General features: G+C 36.3%; 5 protein-coding genes across 5 annotated transcripts; 1 reads left to right on the top strand and 4 right to left on the bottom strand.

Moving 5' to 3' along the window:
* Window positions 1–3,277: 3,277 nt before the first annotated feature.
* LOC125193634 (small ribosomal subunit protein uS3x) lies at window positions 3,278–5,805 on the bottom strand. The gene is made up of 6 exons (XM_048091469.2): window positions 5,680–5,805; window positions 5,451–5,598; window positions 5,121–5,292; window positions 3,939–3,993; window positions 3,720–3,851; window positions 3,278–3,637 (listed from the first exon to the last, which is right to left on the bottom strand). Exons 1-6 carry the CDS (start codon window positions 5,710–5,712, stop codon window positions 3,476–3,478), a joined length of 702 nt encoding a protein of 233 aa, XP_047947426.1. The 5' UTR covers window positions 5,713–5,805; the 3' UTR covers window positions 3,278–3,475.
* A 1,922-nt stretch (window positions 5,806–7,727) lies between these two features.
* On the bottom strand, window positions 7,728–10,340 carry LOC125193636 (small ribosomal subunit protein uS3x). The gene is made up of 6 exons (XM_048091470.1): window positions 10,215–10,340; window positions 9,984–10,131; window positions 9,541–9,712; window positions 8,330–8,384; window positions 8,111–8,242; window positions 7,728–8,030 (listed from the first exon to the last, which is right to left on the bottom strand). The coding sequence occupies exons 1-6, from the start codon at window positions 10,245–10,247 to the stop codon at window positions 7,869–7,871; spliced, it is 702 nt and encodes a 233-aa protein (XP_047947427.1). The 5' UTR covers window positions 10,248–10,340; the 3' UTR covers window positions 7,728–7,868.
* A 928-nt stretch (window positions 10,341–11,268) lies between these two features.
* LOC125196793 (uncharacterized) lies at window positions 11,269–11,794 on the bottom strand. Its single transcript, XM_048095419.2, has one exon. The coding sequence runs from the start codon at window positions 11,735–11,737 to the stop codon at window positions 11,378–11,380; it is 360 nt and encodes a 119-aa protein (XP_047951376.1). The 5' UTR covers window positions 11,738–11,794; the 3' UTR covers window positions 11,269–11,377.
* Window positions 11,795–15,690: 3,896 nt separating this feature from the next.
* On the top strand, window positions 15,691–16,596 carry LOC125195815 (RING-H2 finger protein ATL32-like). The gene has a single exon (XM_048094061.2). The coding sequence runs from the start codon at window positions 15,943–15,945 to the stop codon at window positions 16,474–16,476; it is 534 nt and encodes a 177-aa protein (XP_047950018.2). The 5' UTR covers window positions 15,691–15,942; the 3' UTR covers window positions 16,477–16,596.
* Window positions 16,572–19,564, bottom strand: VPS2.1 (SNF7 family protein). The gene is made up of 5 exons (XM_048094059.2): window positions 19,330–19,564; window positions 18,532–18,662; window positions 17,686–17,790; window positions 16,944–17,204; window positions 16,572–16,858 (listed from the first exon to the last, which is right to left on the bottom strand). Exons 1-5 carry the CDS (start codon window positions 19,364–19,366, stop codon window positions 16,718–16,720), a joined length of 675 nt encoding a protein of 224 aa, XP_047950016.1. The 5' UTR covers window positions 19,367–19,564; the 3' UTR covers window positions 16,572–16,717.
* Between the last annotated feature and the right edge of the window lie 776 nt (window positions 19,565–20,340).

Here is a 20,340-nt window from a genome sequence, read left to right as displayed (position 1 = left end):
CAATAATCTAAAACGTCAAATCATTCATTCCAACCATATTTACATTTTCACACAAAAGTTAATGTACTTTTTCTAACATTTATGCAACTTTGCAAACGGGCATAATTAAAGGCACTGAAAACTAGAAATTAGAACTAAAAATGAAATAAAACAATTATTCTTTAGTTAGTTTCAAATTTGGTTTGGTTGTATTTAGGAGTTATCGAAGAAAATCATGTGACAAAGGAATCTTGACGTCATTCTTTACCTAGAAAAAATAGTGTTAAATTAAATTTTTTTTTCCCAAATTAAAAGATTGGGAAAGAAGAGATATTGGTCGAACTTTTAATACACAAATTTGCAATTGTACAAAACTAACAAATAACTTTGTAATTTATTTTATTTTAAAAAAACAAAAAAAAACAAATTACTTTATAATTTGATAAACTCCATGATATATCTATATCAAAAAAGAGTGAAAAGAAAATTATTAGTGGAGTAGTATTTAATATATTATCAATTATAAAAAGTGAAGGAAAACTCAAGTGATGATAGAACAATAGGGGCAAGAGTCATCAACAACCAGCAAAGTAGATGAACAAAAATAGCAAGCAAAAACAAAATAAAATAGTGTAGTTAATCCTGCAATTATCTCCAAATTAATGAAAACAACAAATATAAAAGATTATATACTCAATTATTGTACCTATGATTTTGTTGGTGGGACATGTCATTGGGATCCAAATTTTCTAATCTTAGGAAAAATAAAAGGGACCACTTAGGTGACTGCTGAGAATATATAGGTCTTGCACGATTTTATTACACTATTCTTTTTAAAATAAAAATTTCAATTTTAACTTTTTTTATGTAGATTCATGTATTACCCTATTTTTTGGTGCCACATAATATATTGGTGATATGATGGTTTATTTTGCCCTTATTAGGCTGAGACCATTTATTCTCTATCTAGATCATCATTCTATTATTGATTTCCAAATTACAACAACCTCGTGTCATCCCACAATAATTAATTCCTAATCAAATCAGTGGGTTGGAAAAATCACTTTCCACATTGTAGTTATATCACAAATTTAATCTATTTGCAATGATTACTATGTCTATGGTGATTCTGAGGTTGTGAAATTCGAGTTCTAGAAGCCTTTATCTAGTTGATCAAGTATTTGAATTTTAATTATCACCTCATTTAGATTTGATGCATTTTTGTAATTATAGAAGATTTTTTTATCACACATATTTATAATATGTGTGAAGTCTTTGATAATTTTAAAAAAAATTTAATATTCTCTTCTTTACAATTTTTCCCTTTTGAAGAAACCGATTCTCTCATTTTCAGAAAAACCTGATCTCTCTCTTAAAATCAAAACTCTGCTTCAATAATTTCTTTGATACATATATATTAATTCTCATTAAATACATGTCAAATTGTTACAGCTATACTAACCGGATCAAAAGCTAGCATAGCATGCATGTTATTGAAATTCATGATTTTGTCTCATCTTTGAATGAGTTGGTTCATTTAAGTTTGTTGGGTTGGTAATAAAGACATTATCTACTTCCTATTTGTAATATATTTAAGGAAGTTAGGGATAAGATAAATTACTAAATATTGTTTAACTTTTTAATTTTAATTTAAATGTATAGTTTCAATACTTCAAATGGTTATACTCGTTCAAAATTAGGGAAAAATACAAGTTTATGTGCATTCATTTGAGCATTATTACAAGAATATATTATCATTTTGGTTATTTTATAGGTGTTTTGAAGTTTATGTGTTTTAATTTATCCTATGATCTATAATTTTTTATAATTTTATAGCAAACACCAAACCTTCTATGTCAAAATGTATTTCAAGTTGAGATTTGTTGGAGAAATATGCATTTTGTATTTTTTGACCTTGATATTCAATGGTTATAACATTAAAGGACGATTTGATAGGAAAGATAAATAAACAAAATATGATAAGAACACACATTTTAAATTATTTTAATCTTATAGCTCCAAAAAACATAAAAAACTCTTGGTTTGATTTGAGCTTTGAACTTTTGTTGAGGAGGTAATGATGCAATCCTAGTGAAATGCCAAATTTGAGACACTTTCAAAGAACATTTTGAATTCTTGAGCTCTTCAATCATGATTTTTGAGTGTTTTTGAACTAGCATGACCTATTTACCTAAAAGCAAGCATAATCTTAGGGTATGTGTGTATATATATATATATATATGGAAAGGTTGAAATGAAAACTCTTGTTCAATATAAAGAATGGCACAATCATGAATAATTTAGCTAGGTTCCTACTTCCTACAACAATAGTTGGATCCAGATACATGTGTCTTACATATAATAATCTCTTTATCTTATCTCATATCACTGTCTCTAATTAAATATTTCCTTAAAGAAAGTATGATTAATATTTTTTCAAGAAAGTATATAATTTAATATTGGCACAAATTAATGATTAATGGTGCGGTGGTCGTTCATTCTCAAATCCTCCTCACCATACTACTAAAACATCCAATCAAAATATGATTGCAATAAATTGTGGTCGAGGGACTTAGACACGTTCATTCTTAACTAAATGGTCAAGATCAATCCCTGCTTTTAGATATAAAGCATCCTTAAATCATTAGATCGGTTATCTCATTCTTCAAGATGCTTCAAATCAACATGAAAAATAGTCATAACTCATGAGGTTCGTCAGTAAATACTTTGGTCTAACAACCCAAAAGTATAATTGCAATTAAAAAACAAAACATGAAAAATAAGAGTAAACAATATATAGAAGAAAACAAAATTTGAAATCCACATGGGCCATTTATTACAGATCAACTTGATTTGGACTTTAAAAAAATAAGTTGCTCCTACCAGAGTTGTTGTGTGGATCGCATTTAGCAATTTTCTTATTTCAAACAAATGGATATGACGATTAAAGTATTATATTGACTATTTTAAGGTAAATTTTAAATTATAAATTATTCGTTTGTTTATTACAAATTAAGTGAAATATTTAATTAAATTTTAGTTTATCCATAATAAATTTTTTCCAGGATGACACCATGCCTAAATTGGCCTAATCTTCTTGGTTTCAAAAGCAATAAGCATCCACTTTCACAACCAGAAATGTTGATATAGATTCAAAATAATTGAATAATATTATTTTTATTTAAGATAACATAGCATGAAAATAACACTGATCTAATTCTTTAAAAACTGTAACTTATAATATGAAACAAACTATTTACAGCGGGATGAACATAAATTGCACGAACATTTGTAGTACTGATGATAAAAACTCAATCAAATTATCAAAAACTATAATGTTAGGTGACAGACTATTCAATCCAACATAAGAAATTGCTGTGACAGATCAAAAATTGGAGATAACTTTTATATATGTTCTAAACAGACAAAAAGATGCCACAACATTTGCAAAACATTGACAAGAACTCAAATTCTAAACAAAGCATTGGGTTGGAATCTATACTTCGACCTCAACCTCAGCCGGTGCCAAAGCTGGGCGGAATGCTTCTTCTTCCTTTGGAGGATGAATGATGACAATATCCGGAAGAGGGGTAACCGGGCCAAGTTTTCCCTTGGGATCCCAATCAAGCATGATCTTCACCTTGATACCAAGTACTCCCTAAGCAGATGAAATAACACACAAGGTGAGAGGGAAAAAATAGAATACGCACAATATGATCGAGTAAAAATACAAAACTCACCTGTCTGAGAAGAACGTGTCTGACAGCAGAGTCGATGTATTCTTTAACTGGTTGACCAGAAGAAATCATGTACCCATCCTTGAACTTCATGGACTTGGCACGCTGAGCCCTAAGTTTCCCACTAACGATAACCTATGAACCACGCACGTGAATAAAATAAATCTAATGTGGAATAGAAATAGAGTAGAATGATTGGAAGTTCAACACAAAATAACTTACCTCGCAACCCTTTGCCCCGTTCTCCATAACAAATCTAAGAACACCATAGCATGCCCTGAGAAACAAGATATTCAAGTTAGGGACAAATTGGAGAATGGTTAACATCATATAAGCCATGCAAATTATCACTCAAATTACAAAATAACATCAAAAAGATACCCAACAATACAATAAATAATATCCTACAAGGTCAATATAACCACTATCAACAAACAACCAAAATACAAATACAACTGATAAGTGATCCAATTGAATTGATCAGTAATCATGTGCCTACACCATGTCACAACATGAGCATGTTATACTTCATGGTGATAAAGACATAGAGAAGACAATTCATCTAGTCATCATCCGACACAAAAAAATGGTACTGAAACACCAAAATTGCTTTTAGGATGACATAATATCATGAGCCAGTCACATTTCTTATGAATTACTCAGAAAAATTAACAAACTAATTAACCAAAGACTCAATTTTAGACCCATTACTCAGAAAAATTTAGGAAATCTAATCATGTGCCACTTCCATGAATGCAACAGGACAAAAGGGAACTACTTGTGACATTCCAGCGCCTGAAATTTAATACTCCATTATTACATAATTTTCAATTCCTACAGACACTAAGCAGAGCCAGATCGGATAATTATGTGCCTCCTCCATGACAACAACATAAGGATAGTACTCTTCATGATGATTGCACATGGAAGAAATTTTCTCTAGTCATCATCCGACACAAAAATTGGTACAGAAAAACCAAAATTGCTTTGAAGATGACGTGATAGTTTTAAGCACGTCACACACAGTAATCATTTAAAAAAAAAGCACTTTGAAACCCAGCAACGTGGAACTACTTATAACATTCCAGTGTCTGAATTGAACTCTGCATATGAGTTAATTTTCAATACCTATAGAAACTAATCAGAGCTAGATACGATAATCATGTGCCTCCTCCATGACCACAACATCATAAACATTTCATGACGACAATTGCACAGAGAAGACAATTTATCTAGTCATCATCCGACACAAAAATTGGTACCAAAACACCAAAATTGCTTTGAAGATGACATGAAAGTTTTACTCATTCACACATCAATCAATCAATAAACGAATGGCACAGCTAATAGTAGCAAATAATTATCAATATAAACAATATCAAGTTAAAGGATTTAACTAATTACCGTCTAACAGCAAGACCACCGAGGAGTTTGTAGCGAAGGGATTCGGCCTGAGCAATGGCGCAAAGACCCCTGTTGTTCACCTTCTCAGCATACAGCTCCACGCTGTTTTCCGGAAACTTAAACCTCTTCTGCACCACTGAGGTAAGCTCCCTAATCCTCCTCCCCTTCTCTCCTGTTGCAATCAATCAAGTTACCACTACCAATAAATCAAAGAGATTTAACTAAAAACAGCATAATTGTTTAAATTGATCAGAAAATCCAAAACTCTGCCGATTAATTCTATGAAAATAATCAAAATTAATGCAACGAGACAACAAGAGCGATACTAACCGAGAACGTTTTGGGTGCGGGTAGCTCGGATGATGATCTCGGTCCTCATTGGAGTAACCCTAACCTCGACGCCGGAGTATCCATCCTCCGCCAGCTCACGAGTGAGAACCTCGTTCAACTCCGCGAAGAACACTCCATCAGCCACGAACTGCGGCACATTCAATTAATAAGCACAAAAACGAACATAACTAACAGAAAAACACACGAATTTGGATTTAACGATGTAAACCTTTCGCTTTTTGCTCATCTGAGTCGCCGCCATGGTTGGTTGCTGGAGCTCAGATCAGAGGATTCGTCCGCGAGAATAAGGAGAAACCCTAGGGTTTGAAGTAGGTAAACGAAATTTATTTGATTGCTTGGGTTTCACTTAAAATTAGGGCTCCTATATTGGGCCTTTTTGGCCCAAGCATATTTTTTCTTTAAATAAACAATAATTTATGGGCTTATAACAATTACCAGCATAATTGTGTTGTTTAATAAAGTCGTTATTTAAATACTAAGAAAATTGTGTTCTTTTAATAAAAATCATCAATATAATTTACGCTTAGACAATCATATATATCGTCTTAGAATAATTGTGAGATATATTACCATAAGATGGTGTTCGGTTTCCTATATAAAATAGTATGAAGATATAATCCGGGATTTAGTTATCAGATTACTTTGTTATTAGATTATCCCAAAATTATCGATCTAGGATTGAATCTTACAAACTCATCTCATTTTTCTCTATCAAACCGAACCCCCCTAATTTGACAACCTCAGGGTTCCGGTACTTTGTGTTCCACCATCGGCTCGTGTGTTCGGACGGAAATCTCTATCAAAATCTCATCTCATTTTTCTCTTTCTAGAAAGAACAAATTATTCATGGTCATTCCCAAAATTTATGTTATTTTGCCTTTAATTCATGTAACTTTGCCATTTATTTATGTTATTTTATTTCATTTGATAGCATAAAAATTTAAAGAAAAATAAAATATACTCCGTAGTAGTGAAAATGAATATAGGTAGATTTCAAGTGTAGAATTTAGGGTTTTATTACAGGTACTGAGGCTGTAAATTAAAAGAGTGTAAAATAAAAGGCTGATGCGAGGATGGACATATTAGAAAATGGCTTTTATTTTAATCTAAATTGCTAAAAAACTTTCGTATTGTAGCTTCAAACATAAGTCACGAATCTCGGAGGCAACTAATAGTTTTTTAAATAAATCTAAACGAGTATCTATGATGTGAATCAATTAATAGAAAGGAATGAAGACATTCATTGAACCACTCTGCAGCTAGGGTTTGTTTCAAACATCAATATACTTATGAAGATGGTATCCAAATACTTTTCTAATACCACCATTGTCTTCATCGTCGAAAAATCTTCGCGTGAGTACCTTACACGCCTCAATCAGAGCTTGGATGAGGAAGTTATGGTTGTTTTACGAAAGCCGCGCAGTCCAACAAGCAAAACGCCCGACTCTAGAGAGTCTGCCCGACTTGGCGAGGAAAACGCCCGACCCGGGTGTTTTGTGCACGTTTTTTATTTTGACTCTTTTTAGCTCTTTTTTAACACTTTTATCCTCTTGTATAAATACCCATGTCTAGGGTTTTTGCCAGAAGACTTTGAACTTTGTTGAAGAACAAAGAATCCATTTGTGAGCACCAATCTTCATTTTGAAGATTTATCATTGGGTTTTATTTCTTGAGCTTTAACCTAAATCATACTCCCTCGGTCCACGATTAAGAGTATCATTTCTAAATGATGCGGGTTTTAAGAAATGTTCAGAAAAGTGGGCGGAAGAAAGTTAGTGGAATAAGGGTCCCACTTGTATATATTAGTTCTAAATGATATGTGGTGGAATGTATTAACGGAATATGAGATCTCTTTACCATTTATGGTAATTATGTACTGAGACACTTATTTGTAGACGGACCAAAATGAAAAAACGAAACTCTTATTCGTGGACAGAGAGAGTAACACTTACTATTATCTTCTTCTTCTTCTTCCTCGTCTTTTTTATTGTTATATTTCTTGATTTGGTTATTGGGTATCTTTGCAAAATAAATCTAGGCAACATATGTTTCTTGAATCCACAATATTCATAGTAATATATAGTATCGAAACCCAGAAATCTTGATACAGTTTCACAAATTTTTAACGTTGTTTGTATTATAAATAACATGGCACGAAAAATGCAATGATCTTAAACTTCAACAGCCGATCGTTTATTTAAAACAACACTACATACAGCAGGACAAAAATAAATTGAACGATAAAATTGCCGTACGTACTAAAAAAAACTCTCAATGAAATTATCAAAAAACAAGAATATTAGGTGACAGTAATCAATCCAACAAAAACGATGCCATAACAACATTAGCAAATAATTCAAAATAACTCAAATTCTAAACCAAGCATTGGGTTCGAATCTATACTTCGACCTCAACTTCAGCCGGTGCCAAAGCTGGGCGGAATGCTTCTTCTTCCTTTGGAGGATGAATGATGACAATATCCGGAAGAGGGGTAACGGGGCCAAGCTTTCCCTTGGGATCCCAATCAAGCATGATCTTCACCTTGATACCAAGAACTCCCTAAGCAGATGGAATAACACAAGGTGAGAGGGAAAAGATGGAATACGGACAATATGATCGAGTAAAAAAACAAAACTCACCTGTCTGAGAAGAACGTGTCTGACAGCAGAGTCGATGTATTCTTTAACTGGTTGACCAGAAGAAATCATGTATCCATCCTTGAACTTCATGGACTTGGCACGCTGAGCCCTAAGTTTCCCACTAACAATAACCTATGAACCACGCATGTGAATTAAATTAATCTAACGTGGAGCAAGAATAGAGTAGAATAAGTGGAAGTTCAACACAAAATAGCTTACCTCGCAACCCTTTGCCCCGTTCTCCATAACAAATCTCAGAACACCATAGCACGCCCTGAGAAACAAGATATTCAAGTTAGGGACAAATTGGATTTTAATGAAAATGAACACTACTTGACAGCGGTTATCTCAAATTAACACTCAAATATCCAAAAGATACCGAACAAACATACTTCTTTAAACTATAAAAATATCCTAATTTAATTAATCAGTAATCGTGTGCCTACTCCATGTTACAACATGAGCATGGCGTGCTTCATGGTTATAAAGGCATAGAGAAGAAAATTCATCTAGTCATCATCCGACACAAAAAATGGTATTGACAAACCAAAATTGCTTTTAGGATGACATAATATCAAGAGCCAGTCCCATTTCTGATGTTATATAATAGAAACATACAATGCAGTTTCAGCTAACAAATAGTATACTATTAACCAGAGTCAGAAATTTAACACTGCATATAATCTAATTTTCAATTCCTACAGACGTTACACAGAACTAGATAAGATAATTATATGCCTCACTTCACATACAGTAAAACCTTTAGTGTTTGGAAATAGAACTACTTATAACATTCAAGTGTTTGAAAATAAACTCTTTAAAAGACCTAATTGCTAAATTCCTAAAAATATTGAACAAAGCTAGACCAGATACAATCATGTGCCTCCTCCGTGATTACAACATGATGATAGTACATTTCATGAAAATAATTGCACAAGGAAGACAATTTCTCTAGTCATCATCCGACACAAAAATTGGTACAAAACCACCAAAATTGCTTTGAAGAAGACATGTAAGTATTTACGTAGTTGCACACAGTAATCATCTTGAAAAAAATCCGAGATGTAAACCTACATGAATGTAACATGACCAAAGGGAAGTATTTATAACATTCTGTGTGATTAAACTCTGTAAATGATTTATTTTTCTTTCCTATGGACACTGAACAGAGCTAGATCAGACACAATCATGTGCCTTCTCCATAGATACAACATGAAGATGTTATATCTCATGATGATAATTGCACAGAGAAGACAATTTATCTAGTCATCATCCGACACAAAAATTGGTACCTAAACACCAAAATTGCTTTGAAGATGACATGAAAGTTTTACTCATTCACACATTAATCAATCAATAAACGAGGTACAACTCTATAAACAATACTTTTCAATATAAACAATATAAAGCAAAAGGATTTAACTAATTACCGTCTAACAGCAAGGCCACCGAGGAGTTTGTAGCGAAGGGATTCGGCCTGAGCAATGGCGCAAAGACCTCTGTTGTTCACCTTCTCAGCATACAACTCCACGCTGTTCTCCGGAAACTTAAACCTCTTCTGCACCACTGAGGTAAGCTCCCTAATCCTCCTCCCCTTCTCTCCTGTTGTAATCAAGCAACGTTAATACTTTAATACAATCAACATCTCAAAAAACGTGAACTATATTTTCAAATTGATCAGCAAATCGAAAAAACTGACAACAAAATTCAAAATTAACACAACGCATCAAGTTACCACCACCAACAAATCAAAGAAACTAAACGAAAAACAGCATATTTTTTTTAAATTGATCAGCAAATCGAAAAAGCCGTCGATAAATACTATGAAAAAAATCAAAATCAATGCAACGAGTCAAAAGAGAGCGATACTAACCGAGAACGTTTTGGGTGCGGGTGGCTCGGATGATGATCTCAGTCCTCATTGGAGTAACCCTAACCTCGACGCCGGAGTATCCGTCCTCCGCCAGCTCACGAGTGAGCACCTCGTTCAACTCCGCGAAGAACACTCCATCGGCCACAAACTGCGCACATTCAATGAATCAGATAGAATTAAACACCAATTACACACACGAATTTTGGAATTAAGGAATTAATGATGCAATACCTTTCGCTTCTTGCTCATCTGAGTCGCCGCCATGTTTACGTTGCAGAAGAGCGGATCTGAGGAATCGCCGTGCGACGGTGAGAATGTGCTCTAAATTGAGATTAGGGTTTTGGAGTCTCTGGAAGGCTTTATATTATTGTTTTGATACTAATGGGCTTCATTTGGGTTTTTAAATTATTGGTTAAAATTGGCCCAATCAAGTTGTTGGCATCAAATTTTTTCACACTTGCAAACAAATAATTTTTGTATTTATAAAAGCGACTAGCATTTTTAAGACTATAGAAAATGGCCTGATTTTTTTTTATAAAAATTGTTAAAATACTTTACTTTATTCGGAAGCTTCAAATATCGGTAAAAAAATCATAAAGTTTAAATTTGTTGTTTTGTTTAAACTTTAAAAAATGTTAAACAAAACTTTAAAATATTAGTGATATGAGTATCACGTATAAGTGATCGATTTTTTTCATAATGGGATAGTATTTGAGAACAAATTCAAACTTAACGATATGGTACTAATTTTTAAATTGCCAAAAATTGTGGAATATAGTCGAATTTGATAGCTTAATGGGTCTTCTACACTTTGTGTTTGGTTAACAAATAACCTTTCTATCCCGGCCACGGAACAAAAAAAAACCTTTCTAAAATACATCCAATGTAGATCAGAAAAATTGGAGTAAATTTGCGTGATTGTTGAACATTACATTTCACCAAAGTTCGGGTGATTAGATTGAGTTTGGGGACTAATATAATTCAATGGAAAAATAAGTTTTTTTTTTGTTCACACGTGAGTATTCGGTTTTACGTTCACTTTTGATCGTTACTAATTCTTTGATTTTCTATGAAAACGGAATCGAAAAATTAACCTTTTCAAAATTGATAAGTAAATCATAACTAAAAATTTAAAATCCAATCGAAAATTTGATCTTTCCCAAATCAATAATCAAATCAAATTATCTTCCCTTCTATTATAGATGATCAATTTAATCGTACCAAAATAGACGATATCGTGCCATTCTATAATATGTAGTGGATAGTTTATGAAAATCATAAGCTCTTTCCAAAGAGTAACAGTTTTAATCTATCAACAAACAAGAGGAGTAATACATCTCATCTCACAAAAAAAAAAAAAAAAAAAAAGAAATAGAAAAAAAAAAGGAAAAGCTTCAGCCCCGCTTGACCGGGTCAAAGTTGGCGACGCCGACGACCGCCCCGACGATTGCAAAGACCACGACGCCGCCGGCGACGATGCTGAGCAGGAAGTTCTTGAGCGAGGGGGAGCCTCCGCTGGCCGCCTCCGCCGCGTCGGGGACGACCATGGAGGCGGTCAGCGCGGCGGCAGTCAATCCAGCCGCGGCCTTCTCATTGAACGAATTGTGAGAAGCCTTGATCACTACAATTCTCGCGGCGGCGGCAGCCTTAGACTTCGGCGGCCTCAGCAGCGTGACGCCCTTGACGAAGGCGTCGGAGGAGGGCGGCCGAATCGTGGCGGCGCGGGGCAGCGGCAGCGCCATTGACAAGGCCATTTGATTGTGTTTGTGTGAAGGTGCGAAGTGAGAGAGAGTGTTTTGACTTTTGATGGTGTCTGAGTTGAAAAAAAGATCTAAGGAGAGTGGGAGAATCGATGGTATCCGACGTGGCGAATTTTTTATTTGCCTGTCGTGGATAACGTTATCCCCTCACCTTTTGCCACTATTTTCTTCATAAATATTCCCTCCGTCTTGTCATAGTTGAGGCAAAACTTTTTGGCGCGAAGTTTTAGAAAAGAATATTGAGTGGTTTAAATAAATAGATAAAAAGTAGGAGAGAGAAAAAAGTAGAGAGAATAAAGTAATAAAGTGAATAAAGTAGAGAGAGAAAAATAAGAGAGAGTAAAGTAAGAAACAGAAAAAGGTTACCATATATAGAAATGACTCAACTATGAAGAAACTTCTCGAAATGGAAAAATGACTCAACTATGAAGAAACAGAGAGAGTAATTGATATTTGTTTTACTGGTTGTGTTATGATTGAACCAATAATCGAGATTCAGTTAACACATTTGGGTTGTCAATATGTGTGTTGTTCTCTCTTGATAGCTCAGTTCAGCCTTCAATGGTACTTTTTTTTACGAAGATTACAAAGTATATCAATATGTGGTGAGCTAGTCTTGTATTGATTAGTCATCAAATTGGCATCGACAAAAAAAAATTATACTATAAAGAGCAACAACTCACCAATGAGGCACAAAGTAAAACACACAGAGCGACACCTTTGCTACAAAATAAACTAAACAAAACCACATCAAAGTAGACATGCATACGAGGAAAGTAAGAATAACATCAAGAAAGAAGACAATTATAAGAGCATCCCCATCCGTGCTCTTAGCTAAGAGCACGGAGGTGGGCCCGGACCCACTTTTATTCCTTGTCCTTAGCTAAGAGCACAACACCCACATCCGTGCTCTTAGCAAAGGACAAGCTCAAGGGTCCCACCATTCTATTATTCAATTTAAATACTCCAATTATTAAAAACATTTCTACATTATAAAAATACATTATAAAATAAAAATTACATAATTAAAATCCTAAAAAATACAAATTACATAATTAAAATACTAAAAATAAAAATACATAATTAAAATAAAAAATACATAATTAAAATCCTACAAATTAAAAATTACAAACGTGGAAGACTATTCTTCTAACCCCAATTGCCTCTTGAGACCCCGGATCAATTGCTCGTGTGTTGCAAGTTGTTCCGGAGTCATGTGAGACGTATCGGTCATATGAAGTTGACTCAATATGGCCCACAACGAGTTGGTCGGGGGTGGAGGAGGCACAAAGGGAGCGGGGGCGGCGGCGGCGGGGGCGGGGACGGCGGCGGATGGAGTCGGGGCGCGGCGGCGGGTGGTCGTCGCCTTCTTCCTTCCGACCGGCCGGCGAGAACCGCTCGGGCCAGCGTCGGGGCTACCCAAGTTAGTTCCGGCAAGCTGGGTAGCCACATCATCGGAGGAGGATAGAGCTACCGACCTCGACCGTTTGCTGGAGGAGTTGGAGGAGGATGCTGCTATGCCGCCCCTATACTTCGGATGTTGGCGCCCCTCCTGCCAACATTCGAGGTACTTGAACGGTTTGTACTCCTCCTTTTAGTATGCCGCCAAGGCGGCAGTGATGATGTCGAGCTCGTTCGTGCCGCTTCCCGCCGACCGCTCTTCCTGGAGGTAAATCCCCTAGAACTTCCCGATTGCCTCGTTGCATCTGTAGATGCAATTGCGAACCATACTATCATGCGATATATGGTTCCCTCCGGCCGGGTTTCATTGTAGAGGCGAGTGATGCGCCACCAATAAGTTTCCCCGGTTTGGTTCGTGCCGACGTCCGGATCTTCGGAGACTGCCAAGTAGGCTTTGAACATCGCCATCATCTCACCCGGAGTGTACGGGGTGCGGGTGCCACGAACAGGAGGAGTAGGACCAGAAGTAGGAGTAGGAGTAGAGCTGTTGCTCCCTCCCGATCCGGGTTCGGGTGCCCACCCGAACCCGGGGGCGTTTAGGTCGTGCACCGGGTAAGGACGGTAGCCACCCGGAGCTTGCGAACCTTGGGTTTGAGGAGGGGCCGTAAATTGGGTTTCCGGACTATATCCGGCCTCGGAGTTGAACCAATCGTGGTTCCAACCGCGATTGCCGGAGGGGTGATCGCCGGAGCCGGACATTGTGTAGTGTGGTGGGAATTTAGATGATAGAGTAAGAGGAAAAAGATGAGAGAATGTAGATGATGATAGTATACATAATAGATGAGAATGTGATTTTTTTTTTGTGTTGGAGTGGGGGTATTTATAGATGAAAATGTGAATTTTGGGGAAAAAAAATTGAAAAATTAATTATAAGTGGGTAGAAAACGGATATATTTTTTTTGGGAAGTGGGAAAATATTTTTTTTTTATTTAAAAACATTTTTTAAAATAAATTTCGAATTTAAAAAAAAAAAATGAAATTGCCAACGGCATAGCCGTTGGCCAATCAGCAATTGCCACGTAATTGTGCTCAGCAGCACGGACGTGCTCTTAGCTAAGAGCAGCGCCGTGCCGCTGGCACGGACGAACAAGCTCCATTGGCGGACGGACGGCTTGGTGCTCAGCGGCACGGACGGACGAGCGGTGCGTTGAGCACCGCTGCGGATGCTCTAAGCTCCATATTGCATCGTTGACAGAAGATGAGAGAACATATATGAATTTCCAATGTCATCACATTCAATTTTTCTATCTTGTGCCGTTCACCCTTTAGTTTGAACACCAAGTCCGGACCCAACTACGAATACATACCAAGACATCTCAAATCCCAATTGGGATTGAAGTAATGAAACAAAATTTTACGTTGGATATTCTAAATTGACCACATGTTAATGTAGAACATGGAGGTCCAAATCTTATTATCGAACTTCCTAATTAAATGGAGCATTAGTCCAATACAGTAAGCATGCTTCTGCTTAATTTTAAAGACATAGTGAAATGTTCCACTACTCACACGAAATATACCAAAGTTTAGACGAAACATTACAATTGAAAAAAAGTTGCTCAACTTTGCTTTGGTTCTCCTTTCAAAAGGTGTATTGATCATCAATAGTCCCAGTCATGCTTAGCTTTGGGAAAAAAAAATCCGTTTAATGTTAAGTTGTTCTTGAACCCAAAAAAAAACTTGAACTTGTGTTCGGATTGCGATGAGATTCCTCTTGCCCATTCGCTCATCCAAGTTCATATATATTGACACATCAAAAAAAAAGTGAAAACAAAAGACAAAATAAATATTAAGCACCCTTCATACTAAACCACTGCAAAAGCCAATCAAGTACAAACTCAAAAAAAAAACACAGACACAAAGATTCGAACCTATGCAAAGAAAACAAAATTGCACCAACAGTATACAAGCGAAGCAAATAGCATTTCAACTTAGTAGCATCTCACAAGATTTATGGCTTCTTTGTTCCGGCAAATAATTGGTTTTTCCATGTCGATTATGTCAAACGACATCTTCCGATGGTTGGCTCTTACTCGTATATCTTAATTAAACAATGTGTTTTTATCTCAGCCAGTGGCTTCTTCGTCATGTAAGAATATGTGAGGTTGAGGTAGTTGCACAAGAAATATATACTCTAAATAATTAGCCTTGACTCTTGAGAGATACTTTAGATTGAGGAGGGTGGTTCAGTCATTTTAGTAACGGATAAGGCTTAAAGATGAATGTTGACAAATAATTTGGAAACAAGCAAACAAAGCAGTAATCTGGAAACAAGCAAACAAATGGCCCAGTTTTAAATAATCTGCTAACTTATCCATTATTTGTTTTTTACCATTATAAAATGGAAAGAGAACTATAGCTAGAACTCTGGTTCACTCATCTGAATCTTACACTATTTGGAAATGAAATATATAAATACAGATATAATAGAAAAGGTTTATTTGTCAACATTCTGGTTTCTTAAGCATACAAATTTCCACACTAAATTGCATATTTGATTGCACCATATAACTTGCAAGAGGCTTCAAATGGCCAATTACAACATATTGCTAACATATTGCTACCCTCAGACAGCAACATCACACCAACTATCACACACACACACAGTTTCAGTTGTGACAATCACACTATTATTAAATAATCACAATCAGGTGAGATTCTCCTATCATTAGTTTCTTCAAATACTCAATCAACTTCATAAGAAACCTCTCCTCTTTTTCTTCTCTCCAAAGAAAACCATGGCAGACCCTCAAAGCTCCTCTACAGCACCACCCCCGCCTCCGCTAATAAGGTCGAACTCGGAGATGCTCTACTACGGCCTCGTTGTCGTCGCGACAGCGGTTATCGTGCTCGTGCTGTACAACATCGTCATCGTGAGATGGTGCGCGGATCAAAGGCCGCCGCAGAGAGTCAGGCACAGACGGCCGCGCCAGGCTGCGACGTGGAGGATCACCGACTCTCCCGCGATCTCGGTCGCTAGCTTCAAGTACGAGGGCGGTGGAAAGGGGCAAGATGGTGGTGGTGGCGGTGGTGGTGATTCTGAGTGTGCAGTTTGCCTATCAGTGTTTGAACAAGGTGAAGAAATAAAACAGCTGCCTAACTGTAAGCATTACTTTCATGCTCCTTGTATTGATATGTGGCTCTACTCCCACATGGACTGCCCTCTTTGCCGTTCGCCGGTGGAGCCATCGCCGCTCCACCGCCCGGTAGCCGCGGGGGAGGAGACGGAGCATTCCCGGGAAGTGTTGCTAGGCCCGGGCTCATTAGTATAGAAGCCTTTCTAGTTTTCAGTTGTTAGACAAGGTAATGTAACAAAGAAAATATGTAGCATTCAATATCTGTAAATTGGCAACAACAATGAAGAAAATTATACAGTAACTAAATTATTGCAATATTATTGAAGCAAAGCTGTACCAGAACATGTATTTCAAGATCTTCATAAAAGTTACACAAAGCCCAATAGGATTGTTTGGTCTCAACAGACAAATTTTATGTTACAAGTCGGTTACATCTCTACATCCTCCTCAGATTGTCTAACCTCGCCTGGAGGTCGCTGTCGATCCCACCATCATCAGTTCCTGTAGTTGCCTCTGCTTGTGGGACCTTATTCTTTGCAGCTGGGGCAGCTACTGCCGCGGAAGGTGCATTAACAAGCTGCATTAAGGGGAGACCGAGGCTCGTCATGAGAACAGAAATGTTAAATGTTCATAAAGTGCAGAAAGGAATGATAGAGCTGTACCTCGTTATTAATGTCAATGCCAATCTCATCAAGAACCTGGCTCACCAACTCTTCGGTCTCTTCCTCCTCCTCATCTCCTTCCAAGGCATCATCAATGGCGTCTGCCATCACTTCGCTTGTTAGTTCCATCTTCTCGTTTTGCCTCTCAAATTCTTGCATGATTTTCTGCAGTGATGGCAGGTTCATCTGCCTGTTCATTTGCCCCATGGCCTTAGTAACACCTTTCATTGCCTCCCCCATTGCTTGTGTAGATTTTAATGTCTAAAAGGGAATAAGGAGGAAAAGAGAGAGAGTGAGATTCAGAAATCACGCATACTACTGTAGAGAGTGGAAAACAATATTCCACGAAGGACCACACAGGGAGAAAAAGCTGGTAAAAATAAACCAAAATGAAATGTGGAAAAAATTTAAGTGGTTAAGAAGTTGAACCGCCAAAACATAGTAAATTGATAACTTCAAAAAAACTATGATTTGCAGAATATCATGCAGATGTATAGCAGAAACTGTAAGGGGTGATTTTGAGGGAACCAAAAGAGATACAGCTAAATAGCAGAAACCGGAGGAGGTAAAGTTAGCAGAAATTGAAAGGATTTGTAGTTATATTCTATCCTTTGACCATGTATTGAACAGGGATGGCGACTATACGACTAAGCAGGATCATATCTCTTGTAGCAATTTACTACTTGTCAAACTAAAGTCCAGACACAGAATGTGAACTAGAGTAGAGACTTAATGTATATACCTGGATTCTGAGAGATACACCTTGAAGTTGAGATTTCAGCTTATAGAACTTTTCGATCTGATGTCTTGTCCTGATAAGATCTTTGGCCATCACCTTGACAGCTCCCTGTAACAAATATACTAGAAATCAAACAAGGACTTAAGTAATTGGACTCCCCACAGCTTTTATTTGGATTGTGAAGCAGTACCAAGCATCAATACACATATAATGCCAATGAAACATTTGAATAATTGTCTAAAAATTTAGATTTTTAAGCAGAAGAGATTAAAATGGAGGAGGTCTAATGAAGGGTCTAATTTGAGAGGTTGCCAATCATTTACAATTGAGGGAAACAGAACACATACCGTATTCAACAATAGATAGTAAATCAATAACTTTTTTAGTGTATATCAAGTGCTTGAGATGTGCTGATAATTTTAATGCAAATAATCTGCATCCCACCAGAATTTAGCTTACGTACTGTACAGCATAAAAAAAAAATAAAAAATGATGCCTACATGACATATTCAGATTTCAGCAAGCAGATTTTTGTGTTGGGAGGGGGGCAGGGGGTCAACGGAATCATGAAATAATATTGAACTCTTCATTCATAACGTTATTAGGAAGTAGGAAGTTAGATTTATTAAGACCTTGGGGAATAATAGATTTCCAATTCCGATTGCCATATTCATTAAAAGCGCAATGATTTTTCCAGCCAGATGTCCTAGTACTTAAAGATTGGAATGTGATAATCTCGATACATACGTAAGCTTATACTTTATCACAGACCATTTGCAATTATAAAAAGGGCATAAAAAGAGGAACTACCCCTAGCTGATGCATATAAAATATGAAAAGTGAACATACCATCTGTCCTTGCTTGGCGCTTTTCTTTATCTCCGCAATAAGTTTCTTTTCTTGTGTTTGTAAACCTTGCCTCTCCCTCTCTATTTCTCGAATCGACTTATCAAGCATTCTCTTATTCTCCCGCAGAAGTTCTGCAAGACATAAAACATAAGTAGAAAGCTATATAACACAAGGAAAAGGCAGCATGTATTCCTAAACTAATTACCATATAATTTTCTCACATCATTGCATCAACACAGAACAGAAACACTACTCTCCAATTTCACAAATCAACCAATAACACTGTATTTACCTTGAAGAGAGCAATTTATACAATTAATGAACCCTAATCAATTCATCAACTCAATGGAGAATTCTATCCCCAACCCAATATCATTGAAATCAAAGTAGCTAAACTCACACAATTCTGACATTCTAATTAAAATTAATTTGTCAAAATGATGCCAAACCGTAACTTCAAGGCATGTTACAATTACTTGATGAATCCTAAGATATACTATAGGAAACATGACTCATCATCTCACTTATCATCAACAAATCACAACTCTAACCAGGATTGGATACACATCGATTAGCTTACATATTCGCGAGTGATCAACAATTTATCAACTTCATTCATCTCTTATCAAATATCATCATTAATAGTTCAAAGCTAATCGAAGCCCCAAATTCTATCAACAAACAGAATCCTCTCATGATCAACATCGTGACGTCAGCTCAGATCTCAACAATTCAGAAAAATTGAGAAACCGTAAACCCTTAATCACACATCCTAATTCAAAATAGGCGTAAACAAACCTGCGGGAGTCTTCCGCTTCCCGAAAAGGAAACTCATGATCGATCGATTTGATTCCGGCGAAAACTAGAAATCGGATCGGAGGTGGGAGAAGACTTCTTTCTGCAATCGGAGATGGAAAATCCAAAATTATACGAAGAAGAATTGCAGAAAGAAGAGGGTTTTGAATTGTGATCAAACAACGCAGAGCCGAATAAGAATGTTAGGACTTATACACGCACAATATTATCAACGCGGCTAAGAATCGTCGCTTTTGCGCTTTATCTTATCAAAGTGGAGTTGTTACATAGTAATAAAATTATGAATTCAATATTTGCAAAACTGAATTTCAATCATTTTCTCAATTTATTTAAATATTTTAATTTTATATCTTGCTGATTTGGTGCACACACTTCATAAGAGCATATCCAATAGCGGCTAGCCCACTAGCTAGCCGATTCACGTCGCTAGCCGATCGGTTAGCCGAACCATTGGAACCGGCCAGCGGCATTTCGGCTAGCCGATCGCCATTGTAGGCTCAATTTCGGCTAGTCGGTTGATTTTTTTTAATGTATTTTTTATGCATTTTTTATTGCAATTTTAATGTATTTTTTTTATGAAATTTTTTTAATTATGTAATTTTTTTTAGGATGGACCTTTTTTTAATTTATATAAAATTATTGCATTTTTATTGCATTTTTAATGTATTTTTTTAATAAATTAGTGAGGAGTAGAGTGGGGCGGTGGCTCATGTGTGGAAGCCCGGATTTTTTTTTATTATGTAATTTTTTTGATTTTTAGTTAGTGTACTTTTTTTATTTAAATAAAATTAACGAATTTTTCCCGTATATGTGTCGTAAATTTAATTCTGCAAATGTAGTTGTTTTTGAATTATTTTTATTGCGCCTAGCTTGTGGCTAGTCTATTTGATTAAAATGATGATGGGGCATGTGGATTTTTAGTGCTGATGACGTGGCAGGAAGAGGGAGTGGCTAGCTTGTGGCTGGTCTATGGCTAGCCTATTGCCGTTGGAG

Source organism: Salvia hispanica, chromosome 4, assembly GCF_029641045.1.
Source record: "Salvia hispanica isolate PSC_SH4W2 chromosome 4, Shi_PSC_v1, whole genome shotgun sequence".
NCBI lineage: Eukaryota > Viridiplantae > Streptophyta > Magnoliopsida > Lamiales > Lamiaceae > Salvia > Salvia hispanica.
Note: the sequence above shows the minus strand (reverse complement) of the source record. Positions and strands in the feature narration are given on the sequence as shown.

Coding starts and splice junctions, on each gene's coding strand:
- LOC125193634 (XM_048091469.2), bottom strand. CDS start 5,712: ATGGCGGCGACTCAGATGAGCAAAAAGCGAAAG. Junction 5,293..5,450: donor CCGCACCCAAAACGTTCTCG/GTTAGTATCGCT, acceptor TGATTGCAACAG/GAGAGAAGGGGAGGAGGATT. Junction 3,638..3,719: donor GACACGTTCTTCTCAGACAG/GTGAGTTTTGTA, acceptor TCATCTGCTTAG/GGAGTACTTGGTATCAAGGT.
- LOC125193636 (XM_048091470.1), bottom strand. CDS start 10,247: ATGGCGGCGACTCAGATGAGCAAGAAGCGAAAG. Junction 10,132..10,214: donor AGATGAGCAAGAAGCGAAAG/GTATTGCATCAT, acceptor GAATGTGCGCAG/TTTGTGGCCGATGGAGTGTT. Junction 8,385..9,540: donor GGTGGCCTTGCTGTTAGACG/GTAATTAGTTAA, acceptor CTTGTTTCTCAG/GGCGTGCTATGGTGTTCTGA.
- LOC125196793 (XM_048095419.2), bottom strand. CDS start 11,737: ATGGCCTTGTCAATGGCGCTGCCGCTGCCCCGCGCCGCCACGATTCGG.
- LOC125195815 (XM_048094061.2), top strand. CDS start 15,943: ATGGCAGACCCTCAAAGCTCCTCTACAGCACCACCCCCGCCTCCGCTA.
- VPS2.1 (XM_048094059.2), bottom strand. CDS start 19,366: ATGAGTTTCCTTTTCGGGAAGCGGAAGACTCCCGCAG. Junction 18,663..19,329: donor GAAGCGGAAGACTCCCGCAG/GTTTGTTTACGC, acceptor TATGTCTTGCAG/AACTTCTGCGGGAGAATAAG. Junction 17,791..18,531: donor GCGCCAAGCAAGGACAGATG/GTATGTTCACTT, acceptor TATTTGTTACAG/GGAGCTGTCAAGGTGATGGC.